Here is a 21,208-nt window from a genome sequence, read left to right on the forward strand (position 1 = left end):
TAAGATGCTTTTTGTGAGCAAAACGACCCAAGAAAATAAGTCTAGTTTTAGACAAAAAATATCAAATTTAAGTGATTTTGTGCATAAAACAAGCAAAAAAATCTGCCAATGGGGTAAGCAAATTTTTCTTGAATTTAGTGTTTAAGAGTGTTTTCACATATGTTGGTGCGCACAGTGGTGTGGCCTTGGAGCGCACCAAAATACATTGTATCATTTTTCAGTTAGTGCAGTCCGTGTTCACGTATTATTTTTTTACTGTACTCGAAATGCCGCACCGTACACCATGTGACAACGGTCAGCGCTGTCATTGGTCTCTGACAGCTCTTACCGTCTCATGACCACCCCCACGACAACCAGCCTGTCAGGGAGAGCACAGCTATCAAGATGTGGAGATAAACGATGCACGTCTTTGCGAAGTTTCTTTGCTTTAACGCGAAATTGCGTAGCTGTTCTATTAAAGCCTTTCTCACGGAGCCGTTTGCTAAAAAGCCCGTAATGTCACTATTTATGTGTCGAGGACAGCTATGCATTTATAAAATCATCAGCTCAAACGTAAAGGAGACAGCGAATCTCTGCAACGGACCAGGATTGGCTTGTTTGTTGTTAACCCACAATATAACACCCGGCTCACATCACGACGGAAGCCCAGTGGCTCAAACATGTGGAGAACTTCCTGTATTTGGTTCGGCCCGAGGTCCAGCAGTGTTCACACCACAGGTGGGTCGCCCCAGAGTTCGGCAACAGCCGCTCCGAGACCACCTGTTTAGAGCGGCCGTTTAGAGCGCCTGTTGTGTTCACACTGACCCAAACGAACCGTACTCGAAGCGACACGTCATTTGGGCCGACCTAAACAGTGTATATGTGAAAGCACCCTAAGAAAAATTTGCTTGGCGCAGTTCCGCGAGTGGTACACCTCAGTTTACTTCAAAATTTTGCATGTCAATTTGAATCTATCACAACAAACTATATATCGTTGGAAAGGTCTGAAGAATGTAGTTTTCATATTTCCAAACATTTTAGCCAAAATAATAATAATGCAGTGATGGTAATTTATTGATTTGTGACAAGAGTATGCAGCAAACGTTGACACCTAGTGGCCGTTGTTGGTTAAACAAATAAAAGTGTATAATAAACCAAATTTTTTGTGAACATGTATGTATAGAATATATACTTTATTGCATTATTTTTATTTATTACAATAAATGTAAACTGCTATTTAAAATATTGACAAACTTTAAAGTGTCTTCTTTAAAACAAGACCAAGATTAGGCTTCCAGACCAAAAAAATGCCAGTTATATTAATTTGAAGGGGTTAAGCACAAATTCACTTAAATTTTATTTATTTTTGTCTAAAAACTAGACTTATTTTCTTAGGTTATTTTACAAATCAAGAAAATACATCTTGATTTAAAAAATGTTAGATATTTGTACCAAGAAAGTCATTTTTGCATAAGCAACCTCATGAACAGGGGCTAAGCGCTGGTTAAATTGCAAATTCTTTAGATTCAAACATCATTGCAAACATTTGGGATAATGTAAGAACACATGAACACAAAATATATATATCTTACTACAACAATCTTACATACTTTGCTTTTAAAAATTGAAACATAGCACAATATGAAATTATCACACTATTGTCAGTTTTAGGTTGGTCTAGTGGTAGATTTAGGATATTTACCCTGAGGAAGTATCTCATATTCTTGTTGTGGAAATCTCCAGGAGGTAGTAACAGATAAAGCAGCACTTCACAGAGGTCTCGCAGGTAACCTACAGATAACACACACACATTACAGTCAGACTTAAAAAAGTTTGGACTAAGTCAACACAAATACGTTTATTTTAACATGTTTCTGGTATTATTTTGTCCTTTGAAGTCCTTGTTTACTATATTTGCTCAGCATCTGCTACATCATGTTATGTCTGTCTTCGGTGACGCAAGGGTTACAGCCATAATCTGTGAATAATGCTGGAATGCAGTCTAGCAGCTTTAAGATATTGTGCGTGTGTTAAAGTTATGCTTTTGTTGTCTTTATGGACATGTCATTCATTGTTTTAAGACAGGGCTCAAGGCGGCTCTGTGTGCGTTTGATTGGGCGTGTGTTTTGTTATTGCTGATGCGACTTTGGCCAAAACAATCAGACGCGTGCAGCCTTACCTTCCTCATCTTTGCGGGACATGCACACCATGTCTCTACAAATTTTTCTCTCCATTTCTACCTCTGCTTCGAAAAACGACTCCAGCAACTCATCCGCTCCATCTGGCATACAGCAAACACACAAATACAATGACGCTCACAACAGATTTCTACACAATCTCACAAATTTTCTCACAAAGCTTGTGATAGTCTGGATTAGACACAAAGCAATAAAGTGCCACTGAATTATTTCTTGCAGATGTTTAACTGTCTGTAATTCTTGTGCTTTGCACAGTGATGTTTTATGTGAGGACATTTTGTCCAAAACATGCTCGTCTTGGTTTAAAGTAGGGATGCATCTTTACAAAATTGCTGGGCCAATATCGATATTCAATTACTTATAATGACACTGATAGATATTGTTTCAAATGATTGTTGTAAAATACTAGAAAATTAAATCAAGCATATAATCTGCCCGATCATACAAAGTCTGAAAAAATGTTTTTGTCTGCCGATACTGATTATAAGGTGATATATCGATGCATCCCTAGTTTAAAGTGAGTCTCCTGATAAACCTTGTGAAACTGGTTTAGGAGGAAGAGATGATAGTTACGCTGTTTCTGATCCTCTCTCTCGTTTAGTCTCTCCTGAGCTTTCCTGAAAACACGTAGATGGGTCGCAAAATCATCCACCAGTCTGGTGGTAAAATATGGCTGCCAGTCCACTTCTTTAGATCTGAGAAACGAATAAGCACACAATGAATCATGGGAAACGCACTTACACAGCAAAAAAAAAAAATACTTTCTTCTTACCTATTATTTTTGTCTTGTTTTAAGTACAAATATCTAAAAATTCTTAAATTAAGATGCATTTTCTTGTTGACCATTTTCAAAATGACCATAGAAAATAAGTCTAATTCTAAAGTCTAAAAAAAACTAATTTAAATGAAATTGTGCTTAAAACAAGCAAAAATAGGGTAAACAAATTTTTCTTGAAATACGTGTTTAAGAATAAAGTTTTAGGGTTTTTCTTACCCCATTGGCAGATCTTTTTTGCTTGTTTTATGCACTAATTCACTTAAATTTTTGATTTTTTTTGTCTAAAAACTAGAATTATTTTCTTAAGTTATTTTGCTCATTAAGAAAATGCATCTTGATAAAATATTTTTTTTTAGATATTTATACTTAAAACAAGAAAAAAATCTCAAATTTAAGTGAATTTGTGCATAAAACAAGGAAAAATACTAAGTAAGAAAGTATTTTTTGCAGTGTATGAAAACAACATCTCTGTCCATTTCAACATCTATCTCTTGTTTACCAAATGGAAATGTGTGAGATCATGTTTACATGCATGGAGTTTGGTTTGTGGTTAAGCACTTCATCGGCCTATTATTCAAGCTGAAATTACAACAGTGATTTACACTGCAAAAACTTTCTTACTTGGTATTTTTGTCTTGTTTTTAGTACAAATATCAAAAAATTCTTAAATAAAAGTGTATTTCTTGATATGCAAAATGACCTAGAAAAATAAGTCTAGTTTTGAGACAAAAAATAAAAATGTTTATCGAATTTGGCCTTAAAACAAGCAAAACAATCTGTCAATGGAATAAGATTTTAAGCAAAAATTAAACTTATTTCTAGAAAATTTTTCTTATTCCATTGCTAGATTTTTTTTGCTTGTTTTGACCAATAATTTAATTTTTTACCAAATGAGATGTTTACATGGAGTTTGGTTTGTGGTTAAGCACTTCATCGGCCTATTATTCAAGCTGTAATTACAACAATGATTTACACTGCAAAAAAAATGACTTTCTAACCTAGTATTTTTGTCTTGTTTTTAGACAGTGTTTAATGTTAAAAGATAAATCAAGCTTTATCCAAGGTTGGAGATTTCCATTAACATTTTTTAATTACTAATTCAGAGATTTTTATCAACGGAGAGATGAAACCGTTTGAAATGATTCAAAAACATGAACAGTCTTAGCAATCTCAAACATGCAACAGGAAAGATTATGAATCTACTCTGCTGATGTCTTTTTGGGAAATGAATGGTCCAATACAAAGCTTTTACAGGTATCTCACCTGGTGGAAAACTCAACGAGAGCATTTTGAACCGTCTGTCTGATCTCTAGAAGAAAAGTCTCATCATCACTTAGTGTGTAATACCAGTACTGGATATAGTCTCTCAAAGCAAACAGGATCACCTGAAAAACCACATGAAAACAAATCATTCAAAAGAGAGAGAGTGATGGTGAGACAAAGTGAGAGAGGGAGAGCGAGCGAGCGAGCGAGCGAGGAGTTCAGTCTGTATATTAAATGTTTCAAGCTGAATTTATTGCAGAAAAGAGAAATGCTATATAACATCATGCATTTCAGTTTCAGAGAAAAGTGTCGATCACATGCTCTTAATTCTTGGCACAGAAACAATGACCCTTCACTTAAACCGCAAGGAACTTTGGGTAAGCAGAGATGGACAAGAACACATTCCCCAGACTTGCTGACTGTGGTTTAACTTAACACAATTAACTCAGTAAGCTACCATATTACGCAACAATTTTGGTAAAAGTCTAAATAATAAAACACATACAGTATTAAGTACATAAGTACAACAGAGACATACTCTTAGATACACAACAAAAATATCCCTCACCATTTGACCCAGACCATTAACTAAGATCTTCATGGTTATGAGATCATCAGCACATAAAGACTCATCTCATGTATGTATGTCAGACTCGAGTGCTACTAAATGACCATGTAAAAGCACTTACTGCAATAAAGCTAAAGTGAAGTGTCATGTGCTCATCAGTTATGAAACCAACAGTTCAGCTGAAACTAGCTGATCTAGCATCTTTAAAAGACAGCGGACAGTTTCCACAAAAGCATTCGTCTGTGTGTTCGTCTGCTGATGTACCTGCTGCAGTGGTTCATCTATGAGACTGGATCCAGTTAAACGCCGATCAATCTTAATAGGTTTGGACTCTGATTTCATCTCTTCTGAAACCTGAAGAACAAACACAAACAGCTTTTTCTAAAGGGGTCCTTGACTATGATTTCACTTTTTTTAACTTTAGTTAGCGTGTAATGTAGCTGTTCGAGCATAAACAACATCTGCAAAGTTACAACGCTTAAAGTTCAATCCAAAAGGAGATATTTTCTTTAACAGAAATCGATTCTCATAAACTACAAATGAACGGCTGGATTGACTACAATTAGCATACAGCTAAATGCTAATTCATACATATCTAACAAATGCCTAAAGACTTGCAAACTTCTTTTTAATCCCACCAGCGCACTTCAAATGTTGGTGTTTGTGTGATCATTGAAAATATAAAAAAAAAAATTATGTTGTGTTTACTCACATGCATATATAGCTACAGGTACACTAAACATGCTTCTGTGTTTTGTTTGTACGTGTTTACATAGCATTACGTAGCAACACGTTACGGTGCACCCCATAAACACAGCCCTTTAAAGGGGACATTTCACAAGACTTTTTTTAAGATGTAAAATAAATCTTTGGTGTTTAGTTTAAGCTTAAAATATCATAAAGATAATTTATTATAACATGTTCAAATTGCCACTTTGTAGATGTGAGCAAAAATGTACCGTCCTATAAATTGAAAATGAGCTGACCTCTGAACTAAATGGCTGTGTCGTGATTGGATAGTGCACATTTAGGGGCGGTATTATTATAATAAGATCCCCTTCTGACATCACAAGGGGAGCCAAATTTCAATGAGCTATTTTTTCACATGCTTGCAGAGAATGGTTTACCAAAACTAAGTTACTGGGTTGATCTTTTTCACATTTTCTAGGTTGATAGAAGCACTGGGGACCTGATTATCGCACTTAAACATGAACAAAAGTGAAATTTTCATAATGTATCCCCTTTAAAACTTTAAAACAATTTTTTTACAAAAAGTAAACATCTTAAAAACGGACTACCAGTATTTATTTTTCTTGCTCAAGTAATCAGTAGCTGGGTCTCCATCGAAACGTATCGTGAATCAAGTTGTTCGAGCGAATGACAGTATTATAGGTAACCAAGTAACCAACAGTAAAGAAAACAAGGAGCGCTTAAAAAATAGAGACAGGACTGCATTTAGTTACGATTTGTACAGCTCGTCATTGCCAAACTGAATGCTGTGCACCAAAAAAGAAATGCAGACTTTTTGATGCAGGCACTAGCAGCAAGGGCACTGCGACGATCTCGAGACCCATATACGGGAAAGACAACGTCAGCTGATACAGCTAGACGATCAGTCACGTGGGTTTAACATGCGCTACATCAAAATTTATTCGGCAAATGCATTTCCATCTCTCATTATTCGCATTTACTCTTTTTCGCATAAGTCAAAAACAACCTCAAGCGAGCGTAAAAACTTTTTGTAATTTTTATTCAAAATTTGCTGTTTCCATAACTCGTTTCTTATGTGATACTTCGAAACCCAGCTAGTAAATGCTTTTTTATTACAGCATTTAAACACAATGTGAATATTTATAACACAAAGATCAGAAAGGTGAGCACACTGGAGTTTGTGTGTGTGTGTGTGTGTTTGGACACCTTGAGTATGCTTGTCTCTGTGGATGGTAGGTAGGAGTGTTCACACCTCTCCAAATGCCTCTCTGAGTGTGTCTTTCCAAATAAAAGTAGTACTACAAAACCTCTGGAGAGAGTGAGGTAGAGAGACAATGAGAGAGAGGGAGTATTAACAGGTGGGAAAGAAAGTAAAATTCACATAGGGCATCTGAATAAACATCAGATGAGTAAGAAAATATATATACTGTGCATATGATGACTTATTTGTAATCTAGCCCCAGTTTATACCTGGTATTAAGATGCATTTTGGTCGACAAGTGGACAAAAACACAGGTTTAAATGGGGGTGAAACGTTTTGAGCTCGTCCACTTTCTAACACATTCAGAAGTAGTCGATAATGTATTTGATCGGATTGCTTTTGTGTTATAGACGCGCATGTGTTCGAGCAGCCACAAAAACGCCTACTATCTTATAGGGCTGCAACTGACGATTATTTTCATAATCGATTAATCGGTCGATTATTTTTTTGATTAATCAACTAATCGGATCAGTCGCTTTAGTTTTATCAATGAAAGGCTAAAAATAGCGCTGTACACTGTGTGTTCTTTGAGAACGATTTTTAATCGATTTTTATCGATTAGTTGATGCAGCTCTACTCGCTTACTATTGATCTATACCGAGCACATGTTTTTACATCATACCTGACTTCTAGCACAAACCCACAGTGTTCAACATGATCTTTAGGCTGTCACTGATAAAACTAAAGCAGGTGCTTTCCACCATTTTCATTTCTGTTTATTGTATGAGTGAAAGTTGTGCAAGCTTATTTCATCAACTGCTATGAAATATTAGCGAAAATTCTTACATATACAAGTACAAAACATTGTGCAACATGTTTACTAACAACACAAGCACCGGTACTCTACATAATATTAGTTTGCATCAACATAAACACTTAAACAACGCATCAACTTAAACAATTGTGTTTTAACGACTTGCTTATTCCATCCCATCGAAGTAATCAGGACAGAAGTAGTTGAAAGTGGGCAAGAGAGACACCAGGTGTGAATGGTCATTCATCTCTTTCATCCACTTGTGATCTAAAAATGTTTAGCGAATTTGGCCTTAAAACAAGCAAAACAATCTGCCAATGGAATAAGAAAAACTTTCTTGAATTAAGTGTTTATGAAAAAATTAAACTTATTTCAAGAAAATTTTTCTTATTCCATTGGCAGATTTTTTTTGCTTGTTTTAACCAATAATTTGACCAAAACGCATCTTAATACCAAATGTAAATGTGCTTGTACTTACCCGCCAATAAAGCAGAGGATGTAGAAGGCCAGATAAAAGATGGCAAAGGGTCCGAATGAGATGAGGAAGAGGACAACACCCAAACTCCCCCATCCCCAAACAGAGAGACTGGCCTGCAATACACATACAAGAGACCATAAATGACATAATTTCTCTTTTCTTGTATTAAAACACGTCACAGTGTCATATGTCGCTTGATCTGGATTAGATTTTGTTTAGAGCTTCTTACCATAAGGAGTTATTATAATAAACAAAATTGTCCAAGCTTAACTTTGGATGATAAATTTACCAGAAAGGTAAAAAGTGTTTAGCTTTTTATTGTCTGCAGATGTATTTTCATTGTTTGGCCAGCTGAACGATCAATACAATCCACTAAACAGAGTGTACGTCAATCCCTCACAGCCTTGTTTCCATTGGCATCATGTTAAAAATAGAGACTAGTCCAACAAAACATCTAATGTCTACTGGCAAACTAACAAATGTATTTTCGCACCAAAGCCAATTTCCTCTGGCATTAGGCCCTCTGTGAGTGTTAATTTCGAACCATGATCATTATCAGCCAATACAGAGAGCTCTGAATAGACAGGTAAACTGCTTTATCTTCATGCGTACGGCAATAGCTCACAATGCATTTAAGCTTTTAATCGGTATGTGTGCTCCCTTGGAATCAAACCCATGACCTTGGTTGCTAGCACTGCATGATACCATCTGAACTACAGAAACACAACACGAAGGACGTAAAATGAGAGAAGATACAGATGAGATTGTGAGCAAGAATGTGTCCAGTGAAGAGGTTTCCTGTTTTTGCCAGGACAGGAAACAGAGAAATTCAGTCAATGCCCTCCCTTCCTTCTCCATACAGACAGACTTCCACTTGTGCTTCTTCTCTGCTAACATGGGTAACAAACATTTCATCAACCCTCAAACATACACGTAACAGGTTCACATATATTTATATCTTAAGTGGACACTTTTTTTGCCAAAACAAGGTGCTAGGGGGACCAGACTTTATGTTAATGGGTCAATGTCTGACTTTGTGGGACTAAGGGTACGGACCAAACCAACGACAACAAAGTAGCGCAGACTGTATCTGCATCTGCATTCCATACCAGCAGGTGGCAGTAATTGGTTTTCATTAATCGGATACTGGAAGAGCTAGTGAATGCTGGGATATAAAACATAAACAAAGCAATGCTTGCTTATTAGTTTCACACAAATCTCGCTCCTCACAGATTTGTAATATATACGTTATGTCTTTCCTCACCAACTCATCCCTAAAGATTGAGAAACTCCATACGCTTATTTATATTTTGACATTTACTATTTGACGTTTTAAAATTAAAGTGCACCTATTTCATAGCTAAAACAACGTAATTTTGTGTATTTGGTGTAATAAAATGTGTTTGCGTGTTTTATGGTTAAAACACATTATTTTCCACATACTGTACATTTTTGTAGCTCCAGATACAAAACTCATCGATTTGAAAAGCTCTGTGTCCCTGATTGGTCAGCTAATCTGTACGTTGTGATTGGCCTGAATACCACTGACGCCAGCAGGAAATGTGACACTCCTTACCATGTTTGAAAGATTCGCTCACAGTGCAATGCTAACAGGTAGGGGTGTCACAATTAATCGATTGTGCGATGCATCGCGATGCGGGGGTAGACGATTCTGCATCGATGCAGTAATAACCCATAATCGATTATAGCCTGCTGACGTCATTCGTCGGGTACAGGTATGTGGCGGTAGAAAAAATGGTGAAGGGTTGTGAGACACGATTGATAAAAAATGCACTGGGTATTTTAAAAGCCGATGTCTGGTCTCATTTTGGCATCTATGAACATGCTGGTAAGCACGAACTGGACAAGACACACACTGTGTGTAAAGCCTGCCATGCACAAATAATTTAAGAAACCACGTTAACCGTTTTCACCCCGAGCTGCTAAAGGATGCAAGTGTTGATAATGCTTTAATTGACAGTTTTATGCACTTTTAGTTTTTCCTAATGTTTTAGTTTTAAATGCTGTTGTTGTCTGCTGTTTACAGAACAAGTTTGTCTTGTTTCCTATTAAGTAGTATACTTTAGTATACTTCTTGAAGAAAACAAAATAAAAATGAGTTCACATACTGTATCTGACTTCTTACATTCATCAAAATTAATGTAGCAATGTGCAGTAATAAAAAAAGTATGTAATGCATCGTGATGCATCATGATGCATCGTAACATCGAATTGAATCGAATCGTTAACTTAATAATCGGAATCTAATCGAATCGAGGAACCAGTGAAGATTCACACCTCTACTAACAGGAGTTAAATTACAGGCTGAGTCCGAATTATAATAATGTCGGTCTTGTCTACATTACCAATCCCAGGAAGTAAACTGTTGCCTACAATCCACGTTTTTGTTGTGGTCCAAGAAAAGAGCTTTACGTTGGAGGCCATAACTTGCGTCATCGTTTACTTTGGGGTTTGTACCTTTTGCATATCGTTAAGATGTACTAATACACACTTACACACCAAAGGAAATAAAAAAACGTGAATCGGACAATAGGTGCCCTTTAATTCTTTCGCCGCCATTGACGAGATATCTCGTCAATCAAGAGAAAACGCTTCCCTGCCAATGACGAGTATTTCCGGCTTTCCGCAATACCGCTATTATCCACCAGGTGGCGCCCTTCCGCAACTTTTTAAACCCGGAAGTATTGCCCTATGGCAAGCTGCTGCATGTCCGTGTCTGTTTTAAAGATCGCTCTGAATGGGATCTCTATGAAAAGTCCGTCACAAAAATGGAATTATCTCTGCTTTTTGCTCAAAATGTGGTGTTTTTGCAGAAACCTACCCATATTCAAAAGCTGATTACAAAAGAACCACTGAAGGTAGGATGAAACGTTTTTTTTTTTGTTTGAAAGCAGCGGGTCTGTTCTTTCATTTTGTATATTGTATGTTTATATATTTAAAGAAGAACATTTTCTGGAAGGCTTTAAACTTTTGTGAAAATTATGAAAAACGCTGGTGCTGGCTGGCCACTTTTTTTAAAAAATGCTGGCGGCGAAAGAGTTAGACAACTGGACAAACTTTTTAAATAAGGATTAAAATATAAAAATGAAAAATAATATTGGTAAAATCTGTGGCTTTTGCACTTTTTAAAGTAGACTTTGAAACATGAAATCTAAATAAGGGAAATATCTAATTTAATAGATGTTTAGGTTTTTATTTAATTAATCAATTAATAAAAAAAGATTATTGTCTGATTAATTGATTATGAAAATAATTGTTAGTTGCAGCCCTAATATCTCTTATTGTAATATTAGATGGAAAAAATGTGCGTTATGTGCGTTCTTTTTTTACTCATTTGCTTGCGTTGTCATTTCCATTTTTCTTCTTGTGCACTGGTTGGCTAAGCCGAACAGCCAATCAGAATGATCCAACTCCCAGACGTGTGCCACGGCCAATTCAACATGCAGAATCAGCCAAAACAACAACAAAAAAGACAGTGACTTTAGCTTAAGACGATGCTCAAAACCTCCCGAACGGCCGACAATTGGCTTGGTGTGTACCTCAGGCCACCTTTATATTGCATGTTTACAGTGACTCAATTCCGATTTTTTCCCTCATGTGTCACAGATCGGATATAACCTACAAACACGTAAGCAAGAAAAAAGCACATAAATTCTGATATTCTTCAATTAGTTTCAGGCCTCATTCATATGCGGAAATAAATCGGATATGAATCGGATACGTGCATTTGCGCCCACATTGTAAGTGGACCCATGTCAAGATGTGTCATTGAAAATGCAATCACATGACTCTTAGGGGTGCGACGAGATCTCGCGAGATTAAATGTGTTTTGCGAGATTACATGTGTCTCGCGAGATTTCTTGTGCAGGTGCTGGCCGTTTCTCAAATAAAAGACTGCATCCTTCGGAGGTCGCATTTTTAAACTGCATTTACTTCATCACTGTCTTATTAGAGACTATTAACAATTATAAAGTTTAGTAATTATTTAGTTAAATCGCAACTTGTTGCAATATGCTCACAACTTGCGAATGTAATGCTCAGTTAATGATCTGCAATAAACCTTGATGACGTATGCAGCCTGCATATGCGACCTCCGGAGGATGCAGCTTTCTGTTTGACCCTTTTACAGTGCATGCATTATATCTGTCTTTTACTGCGTTTGCTTTTTTGTTTAGGTTTCCAATAATGTTCGTTTGAGAGCTTGTGTCAAGTCTGAGACGCGTTGTGTTTGTCTGTTGATAAGTGTCAGATGTGAAGTCTCAGCAGATTAAACCCTCACACAGAGTTACATGATTTAATGTCTGCATGTTCTTGCTCAAAAAATGACAGTGGCTGTATCATTTCTAGTGTAAAGAAATGGACATATATTAAATATTAATATGGATTTAAACATTGTTTGACTAAAAATAAGCGTTTCTCTCCGTCTACAGTTAAAGTGAAGACAGCGTCTGCGAGACGAGTCCTCTATCGCCCCCTGCAGGCATTTGTTATAATACATACATAATGCTTTTTATTTATAGGCCACAAAATGTTGTTTAATGTAACTTGGTTTTAATACTTTATTTGAACCAATTATTATTGCATCTTCGTTATTATGTAATTTTAAATGCTACTGCTCACTTGGGTCTATTTTTATTACCCCAAAATAACAAATTACTTCATTATCAGTTAGCAAAATAATTGTTAGGGCCAGTCCTTGATTAGTTATAACATTTAAAAATAATGTGATTTCAGTTTCTTATTCATTTATTTTATCATTGAGGTTTTTTAAAAAGTGTAAAAATATCGTCTCATCTCGTTCTCGTGAACCCAATCTCGTGTTTCGTCTTGTCTCGTGGATTAAGTGTCTCGTCACACCCCTAATGACTCTTCTTAGTAGCGCAATGGAGGATGACGACTCCACTTGTGGAGCAATGTTGAAGTTTTATGTTTTGTTAGAGAAATAAAGCTTTATAATCAAGTATAATCATTTTGACTTCCATTTCCATTGTATATCGCAACATTTTACTTCCTCTGTGGTTTAAGCTGTTTTGGGTCAATAAATATGTCTACCTTGAATTGTTTTGCCAAGTGTTTAGTGTAAATGATGATATCAGATACAAGTCGCTTTTGAAAGATGAAGTTAAAAAATTGGATACAGGCAACAAATCTGAATTGGGCATCAAGATTTGCAGTTTAAATCCATCCTAAGCTTAACATTTTAAAGACGCTGTTAACCTGACCCCTGTTAAATCACACTGCTCATGGTATATTATCCAATATATATTCAATAGATTTGGCAAAACAAAGAATGAATGATAAAGTTAGCTTTACAAACCCTTTTCTCTTGGTTCTGCAGTAACGTTCTAGAGCTTCACAATGCAGTGTGTATTATCAGAGAGAAAGACAAACAGGCCTCTATATGGCCGCCGGTGTGTCACAGGACTGCTGATGGCAAAGCATTTGAGTTAAAATGTCAACTTAAATATAACAAACATGCAACCCACTGCACACTCTCAGGATATTTTTGGTTAGCTTAGTTGTTGTTTAGTTTATCAACAGGTCCTACAGGCGCTGTTGAATAAAACTGCTGCTTTCCTAAGAAATCACTGGTATTATCATAACTTATACTTAGAATCCTATAAGGGTCTGCATACATATTAAAGTGTCACAATAACACCTGCTGATGGGCTTTTATTCATCAGGGCGGTAAATAACCACCAATCTCCAAGCAACTACTCTGAATACAAAAGCAATGTATATCCAAATACTGGGAAAGTAAGGCCAACACGACATTGAGCTAACCACAAGCGAACATCACTTTCATTTCTTCGGAAAACAAACTTCTGTTTTTGCATTTGTTATAAAGATATTGACCAACATTTAATCTATTGACGTGCTTCAGGAATATTTCTGCTGAGGAAGTCTTTCTAGGCAAGTGAAGCATTCATGCAATACCAACTTACACTTTGAACTCACTAAAGATCAGTCATGAACATATTCAATGTGCCCTGTGCCAGATTAAATGTCATAGCACGTAACAGGAGAAAATGTAAATACATGTTGGAGTAAAACCACAAGCACTCTCAATTTACACAGCTGAATGTAACTTTCATTAGTTATTATGGAAAACAACCAAAGATTAATTAAAATAAATTACACAAACTTAAAGAATTATTTCTTTCCACCCCTATTATAGACTTCTGTTGATTACAGGGAACCTCAACTATAAACGCTTGTATGGCCTAATAGTAGGGGTGGGCGATCTGTTGATTTTATATTGAGATCTTGGAGACGTCCACGATTCACTTTTTAAGCGATGTAAATCGTGATCTCTTATAAAGTATTTTACCTCATGCAAAGCTAATAAAGCAGATATTGTATACAAAATGTACAAAAAAGCTCTGGATTTGGTTGTCATGCTTATGTAGGGAATAATTGACAACGGGCAGTTAAATTATTCGAAAATAATCCACACCCAAAGTGGTTATGTGGCATTGCATTATTTTCAAGTAATTCACAGGACCAGAGTCAATTATTCTGCTTATACCACAGTTACCACGGGCATTGCTCTGGTGATTATTTTAAGACAGGGTAGGTGTGCGTTTTTCAGAAAAATAAGCAACACCCATGGAACTGTTTTCAACCAATCAGAATAAAGCATTTAACACCCCCGTGGTACAAATGCTTTATTCTGATTGGTTGAGAAATGTATTGCATTACGACCTTGGGTGTGCATTATTTTCAAATAATTCAACGGCCCTTTGTCAATTATTATAGGGACGCATAACGATTAATCACGATTAATCTATAGCAGAATAAAAGTTTTTAGTTTACATATGTGTGTGAACTGTGTATAATAATTATGTATATACAAATATGCACACATGCATGTATAATTAAAAATATATATATATGAATACAAATATATATACACATGTAAACATTTCTTAAATATATACATACATGCATGCGTGTGCATTTATCTATACAAAGTTTTTATTACACAGTTCACACATATATGATATGTAAAAAACTTTTATTCTGCTATAGATTAATCACGATGAATCGTTATGCATTTAGTTCAGAAAAGCACTCTAGTTAAAGAAACGCTGCATGCTCAGACACACACATATAAAACTGCGCTAGCAACTAAAACTAGATTGAGTTGGTGGACAGAAAGCACAAAGCGCTTAATCAAATCGTTTTAACATCTGACTCTTTAATGCAACTAATAAGGCAATATGGGCATGTTTCAGCCTGGATCTTAAAATTATAAAGAAGATTGCAATTCAGACTGTGATTCATCGTTAATAAGCCAGTGATATGCTTTTTTAGAAAGATCGCCCACCCCTAACTAATAGATAATTATAAAGAAGATTTTTACTTTTAATGTCCTTAAAAGAGAGGTCAACAGAGACTTTAGATCCACCAGTGCTCATTCAAAAGACCTTAAGCACCTAACATCCACCAAAGGACAACTTACTGCAAGATTATTCTTATTACACAGCCGAGCACATTATACTTTATATGTACACTTGTAGGTCATCCAATAATGTTTATATAGGCCTTAATACATTGACATTTCCAGAAAATTATCCTCAACTAAGTTAAGGCCTATCTGATAAAGACAGACAGCAGCCGTGTACTGAGGATTGCTCATAAGCTGATAACTGCAGGTGCCAAAAAAAGGTTTCCATTGGGATTTCACACAGAACTCATCAGGGTTTAATTCAGACTGGTCACAGATGTCTATTTTAAGCTCACTGTAAAGATCACAGGCATGGATATCACAACATTCACTCAACACTGTGTGTATAATCCAGATAAACAGTGGACACGTTACCTTAATACTGATTTAACATTTAACTACTATGACTACTTTATTACAAACAAAAAGTTTTGCATTTTGCATCAACATTTTGTTCTTTTTTAGGCCAGACGTAACGTTGACTAAGTAAATCTATTACACCTTGTTATTAATAAAAACAAAAGCCTCACCTGTAAAAAAAAATATAATAGCCTGCAACACCAACTAACCTGATTACAGAAGAGATACCCAAACAACTGAAACCCCATAGGTTTTCCAAAGCTTGATAATTACTATAATCGGATAATAAGATTTACATGGTCATATCACATGACTTTGATAGTCATAAATAGACCAGACACACTGTAGAGCACGCTTGGTCAGGCTCAGCAAACGCAGGTGAACTGAGATACTAGCATCGTGTCGTAACATGATAACCACCAGTAGCCGGCATTGACCATTTACAGCATGAAACAGTTTTGCATACCTTACCCAGCAGTGTACCATGCAAGTATTCATAATTTAATATACGTACGCCTACTTCTTTAAGGTGGAGTGCCAAGGACAAAACAAAAACAAATACACAAACTTTCAAACAAAAGACAACTTGTTTTGCATTACATTCCTATACACCAGATCTGCGTAATTCAATGCTCAGCCCAGGCTACTATTTGTTATTTACTACAAACAAATAAGCTTAAACGTAATATATAATGATTGATAACACAGAAGGCAGTAAAACAGTAAAATCTAGGAACGCGGCGATACAAAATATCTGTGCCGATACCAATATTCAGTTACTTAAAATGACTTCTTATTAGTGCTGCACAATTAATCGCATCGCAATCGCAATCGCGATGTCAGCCTGTGCAATTATATGACAGCAAAATGTTGCAATTATATTAAATAAATAAATGTGTGGACTTGTTAACACAAACTTTCTGATAACAGTTTGATGATTTTCCTTGCTGTTTAAAAAAAGAAAGAAAAATGAACAAAAAAGGCAGTGCACGTGTGGCATGCACGTATGTGGTGTGCTTCGTCACTTATACGAGAGCGAAGATGGATGCAGAGGAGGTTGACAGTGATCTGGTAGCTAAAAAAAAACTCTATGTCTGTTGTATGGCGGTATTTTGTATTTAGGATTACTGACACTGAGCAGTTGCTACATCACGTGGCAATACGAAAACATTTCTAGTTTTACAAATACAAATTTTAGCTAAACTGTGTGTGGATTTTCTTTAAAACCCATCAAGTTGACTCATGATACCATTTAGTATAATCGCAATCGCACATCGCAATTTTAGCATCAATAACCGCAATGGGAAAAATTACCCAAATCGTGCAGCCCTACTTCTTATAAAACCGATAGTTTTGCTTTTCACTCCTCGTTTTAAATAATTATTTCATGAGTGTACAAACTGCAATTCTGTCGTCATTGTTACCCATTGCCAGGTCTAATATAATCTGCCCTGACAATCGACTGTTTCTAAAACAACCGGACGATGTCCAATAGTGTGAAAATGCTTTTATCTACTGATACCGATTATAGGCCGATATATTGGGGTTTCACTAGTAAACAACACCATTGAAATGGTGGTTTGGTTGGAAAGACTAATAGTAACAACTGTAGTAAAGAATTAGCTTGTAGTACTGAAATGCAAACACAGAGGGAATGTATTTGATTATAGCAGCAGGCCGGGACATGTGTGCATGTTGGGTCAGGTAAATAAAAGAGGATTCACCACATCCACCTTTCATCAGGTGATAACATAAGCCTTAAAGTTAACCATACCATCAAACCTCTAACAAATATTAGTAAATTTGAAATAAAAAATTATGCTTGCTATGCTTCTTAATGAATTACAGTGAAATGCTGCTACATCCAAAAAGTTTAAAAGGGCCTGAGTTGTGTTTTTACCTTGCTGAAATAAAAACGTCCTACAACCAAACAAAACAAAAACAGGTTTTATCTTACGTTATGATCAATGGACAAAATTAATCCAGATACAGGCGTGTACAGTGTAAAACACAAAGTAAATGCAATTACACAAGATGATGTCACAAGTTACCAACAATATGAGTTTGCATAACTTAAATTACTCCTTTTTGCCAAATCAGATGCCCATACTTAAAAGAGTACACCTCACTTTACAATCAGATCATATAATAACTTAAAATCAAGTCATACAATACTATTATTATCAATCTTTAAAAATAACCACCAGCTTCATGATCTGAACTAACTTACACAGTTTGCATAGGTTTAATGTCTCATTCAGTAAAACCCAGATGTGGGTCCTCAATGGATAACATATTATTCGTCAAGCCTGCTGTCAATATAATGATCATATTAACAGTTTAATAATTCCTACAAGTTACCAACCAAATGTTAACTAAGTGCCAAATGACTGAAATACAAGCATGTGCACGCACGTATCTGACAACAAGTTTCAAACACACATGCCACGTCGCATTTATCATTTTCCAGCAATTCACAAGCACGACATGCTAAAACACGCTGACAACACAAGAATTCACCGCTTACACACACCTGTCACGCGTATAATAAACACACATACGATGTTAATGCATACACACAGAGCTGATGTTAGCTGGGCTAGCTGAAGACTTGCTGCAGAGCCCAGAAACGTCTTATCTCTTAGCATCAGCGACTGTAATCCCACACCGAACCCGAGCAGTGTGTGCAAGTGTGTGTCTGTGCGTGTGCGTTTTACTGTGTGTGTTTATTTACCTGCCCAGGTAATTTATAGCTAAGCTAACAGCAGCTCGACACAACGGGAAATACAGTAACAGACAGACCTGTCAAAGCCCTGAGGTAAAATCGTTCCTTACCTCTGCAAACATTATTTAAAATGTAAAAACAAAGGCTGTTTGGTTTATCCCCGCCACATTTTCAACGTTTTTGTTTCTTCTCTCGTTTACGAACTAGGGCGCATCAGGACTGCGCGCGCCCTCCGTGCAGCCGCCATGAGCGCGAGCTCGTCAAAGAATCTCACCACGAAACTAGAGAACGCGCCCCGGTGCGCTTCCGGGAAAAGATCATGTGACGAAAAGCGCATTAGCTGATTGGGTGGATTTTGAACTGACTGGAAAGGTTTGAGGCTAGCGACTCCGCCAAGTTTTTTTTACAGATATTTAGCAATTTTGTAAAAGATATCCATTGTATAACTTTGTATAATATGTGTCGTGAGTCATATTGTATGCAAAAGCTTTTTGTAAGTTTTACAAAATGCACTGCTTTGACGTTGAGCTGTGGAGTGTGCATACTAGTTAAAAATGTCTTTGGCGTTACCTGTAGCGCAACGCGTGATTGGTCAGCGTGTGTTGATGATGACGCATTTATCTCACCCAAGGCTAGTGCGGAGAGTGCGTCCAAATACCCACACTTGCGGTCTTGGCCACTTAAGAGCAACATGAAGTAGGCTAAGTGAGCAAGACTGTCCCATGTCTTAAAACTGGCAAAGTGCAGTGCCCTTAACCCACACTATCTTTCATTGGTGCAAATAACTCCATTGTTATGCATTTTGTAAAACATCCGCAACTGCTTTTATCAGACAAGTAGAAAACAACATGAATTTTGTCGTTTACTACTGAATAAACAATACACTTTAATTAAGCTACATGCACAAGACGAAGAGTATACAGCTGCAAAGGGTTCTGCTTCTGAAAGTTTCAGATAAGTGTAGGTGTCCCATAGGGTGAAAAATTCTACATGCACGCTTGGGATTTTCATTCCCACTAGAACATATGGTTCAAAATCAAATACAGTACAGAAAATACGTGATGTAAGTAGTCAAGTGCAAAGACCGCAAGTGTGGTTATTTGGACGCAGCCCATGGACCCTGCTTAGTATCAAAGATTCATTGTAAGTGACAACTGTGTACCAGAATATTTAACCATCAGCAGATTTGTGCAGAAACTGCGTCACATCCTTATGCTGAACCAGCGGGGTTTTAACATGTGACACTGTGAAACGCAAAACTGCATGACTAAAATGCATGTTTTTTTTTCTTTTTTTTTTAGATTCTTTGTGTTTAGAATTTGAATACGCAGCATGATGCAAAGACGTATGCGTCACGGGTTACTCAAACATCACCATCAACATATTTGTTGCAAAATGTTGCATGTATGTATATAATCTTATCTCTTTTATAAAATTTGACGCACAGTAATCGAAATAATTGTTATTCTGTATTCGTATCCTCATTGTCGTTTACCTGTTTCCAGTTGAGTAGCCCCCCGGCTGCGTCACACTGCAGGCAGGGGTGAGGTAGACCCTCCACACCCGAGAGAGCCCTGCTACCCCACTCTGGTGTCACATACATCTGCTCCACCTAAATGATAAATGAAGAATAATCCTCATTTTTTTTTAGGATTATCAGGATGACCAAGGCAGAAATAATCAGCATGCCAATCCCACACAGGTAAATAACACAAGGTCCGTGACACACCTGACGCAGAGTTCCTTATGACGTTACATTGAATGATGCTGCTACATAAACTTTGAACCTAATTCAGGTTTATGGCTAACAGATGTATACACAGTTCAAAAGGTTTTAGAGGACTTTTCCCCCCACATTTTAGATGAATGATATTCTATTATAGTTACATAATAATGTAATTAGGAATTATGCTGTGCCTGTGACTAAAAACATCTAAAATAAATCCTTACTCTGTTATATTTTATCATCAGCAGTTTAGTCACCCTTTGCTTAGAATGGGCAAAATCATACTCGTCCTTTTCTTGAGATTAAACCCTGAGATTCATTTTAAAAAAATATCGAGTTCGCATCTTTTATTGATTGAAGCTCATATTCATTGCTTTTTCTTCAGTATTCAGCATCAATTTAAAACACAATTTTTTTTTGGCCAGCACAATAATGTGCAAGTTTTTATTACTCTGTTAAACTGATGTAAGAAATCCCGACCCATTTTGTGGGTGTGCGCGCGTGTGTTATTCTAGTGTTTCGTCTCTATTGTGGTGACGCGCTATTTTTAGACTATTTTTTTCTGACTGCTGCGCGCTCGCGTCGAGGCGAGAGCTGAAGATGCGCGCTGGGTTTATCTTTATGAATGAGTGTATCGATATCAAACCTAGAGATATACAGTACAGCTAAACATTTCAGGTGAGTGCCGAGCATGTCTTTTTATATATAAAGATGATAGATAGATAGATAGATAGATAGATAGATAGATAGATAGATAGATAGATAGATAGATAGATAGATAGATAGATAGATAGATAGATAGATAGATACTGTAGATATGCTTTTGTGCAAATTAAGGCAGTGTGAGTTTGTGCACACTGTGCAGTTATGCCATTTGAAGGATTTTCACAGATTCTTTCTTAGAATTGCACGTAAAAATGGTGTATCCCATGTTTA

At 36.5% G+C, this 21,208-nt stretch overlaps 2 protein-coding genes across 5 annotated transcripts in view; one reads left to right on the forward strand and one right to left on the reverse strand.

The window, feature by feature from the left end:
- The window catches only part of snx13 (sorting nexin 13), a 34,910-nt gene extending 14,736 nt beyond the window's left edge, over positions 1–20,174 (reverse strand). Inside the window, exons 1-8 of one of the 4 annotated variants that reach the window (XM_065284757.2) lie at positions 20,042–20,174; positions 7,991–8,103; positions 6,704–6,806; positions 5,051–5,140; positions 4,219–4,340; positions 2,751–2,872; positions 2,159–2,260; positions 1,682–1,770 (exon numbers count right to left, since the gene is read on the reverse strand). In XM_065284757.2, coding sequence (XP_065140829.1) covers positions 1,682–1,770; positions 2,159–2,260; positions 2,751–2,872; positions 4,219–4,340; positions 5,051–5,140; positions 6,704–6,806; positions 7,991–8,103; positions 20,042–20,149 — 849 coding nt within the window. In that variant the 5' untranslated portion in view covers positions 20,150–20,174. Of the gene's footprint in view, positions 1–1,681; positions 1,771–2,158; positions 2,261–2,750; positions 2,873–4,218; positions 4,341–5,050; positions 5,141–6,703; positions 6,807–7,990; positions 8,104–18,656; positions 18,809–20,041 lie in introns of those variants that run through there. The other 3 variants (XM_065284741.2, XM_065284748.2, XM_065284751.1) reach the window with 3 other exon arrangements.
- Positions 20,175–20,810: 636 nt separating this feature from the next.
- LOC135774953 (histone deacetylase 9-B) overlaps positions 20,811–21,208 on the forward strand; it is a 30,941-nt gene continuing 30,543 nt past the window's right edge. The window contains exon 1 of the mRNA XM_065284966.1: positions 20,811–20,950. The gene's annotated coding sequence lies outside the window, so the exon portion shown is untranslated. The remainder of the gene's footprint in view (positions 20,951–21,208) is intronic.

The sequence above is a fragment of the Paramisgurnus dabryanus genome, chromosome 19, assembly GCF_030506205.2.
Source record: "Paramisgurnus dabryanus chromosome 19, PD_genome_1.1, whole genome shotgun sequence".
NCBI lineage: Eukaryota > Metazoa > Chordata > Actinopteri > Cypriniformes > Cobitidae > Paramisgurnus > Paramisgurnus dabryanus.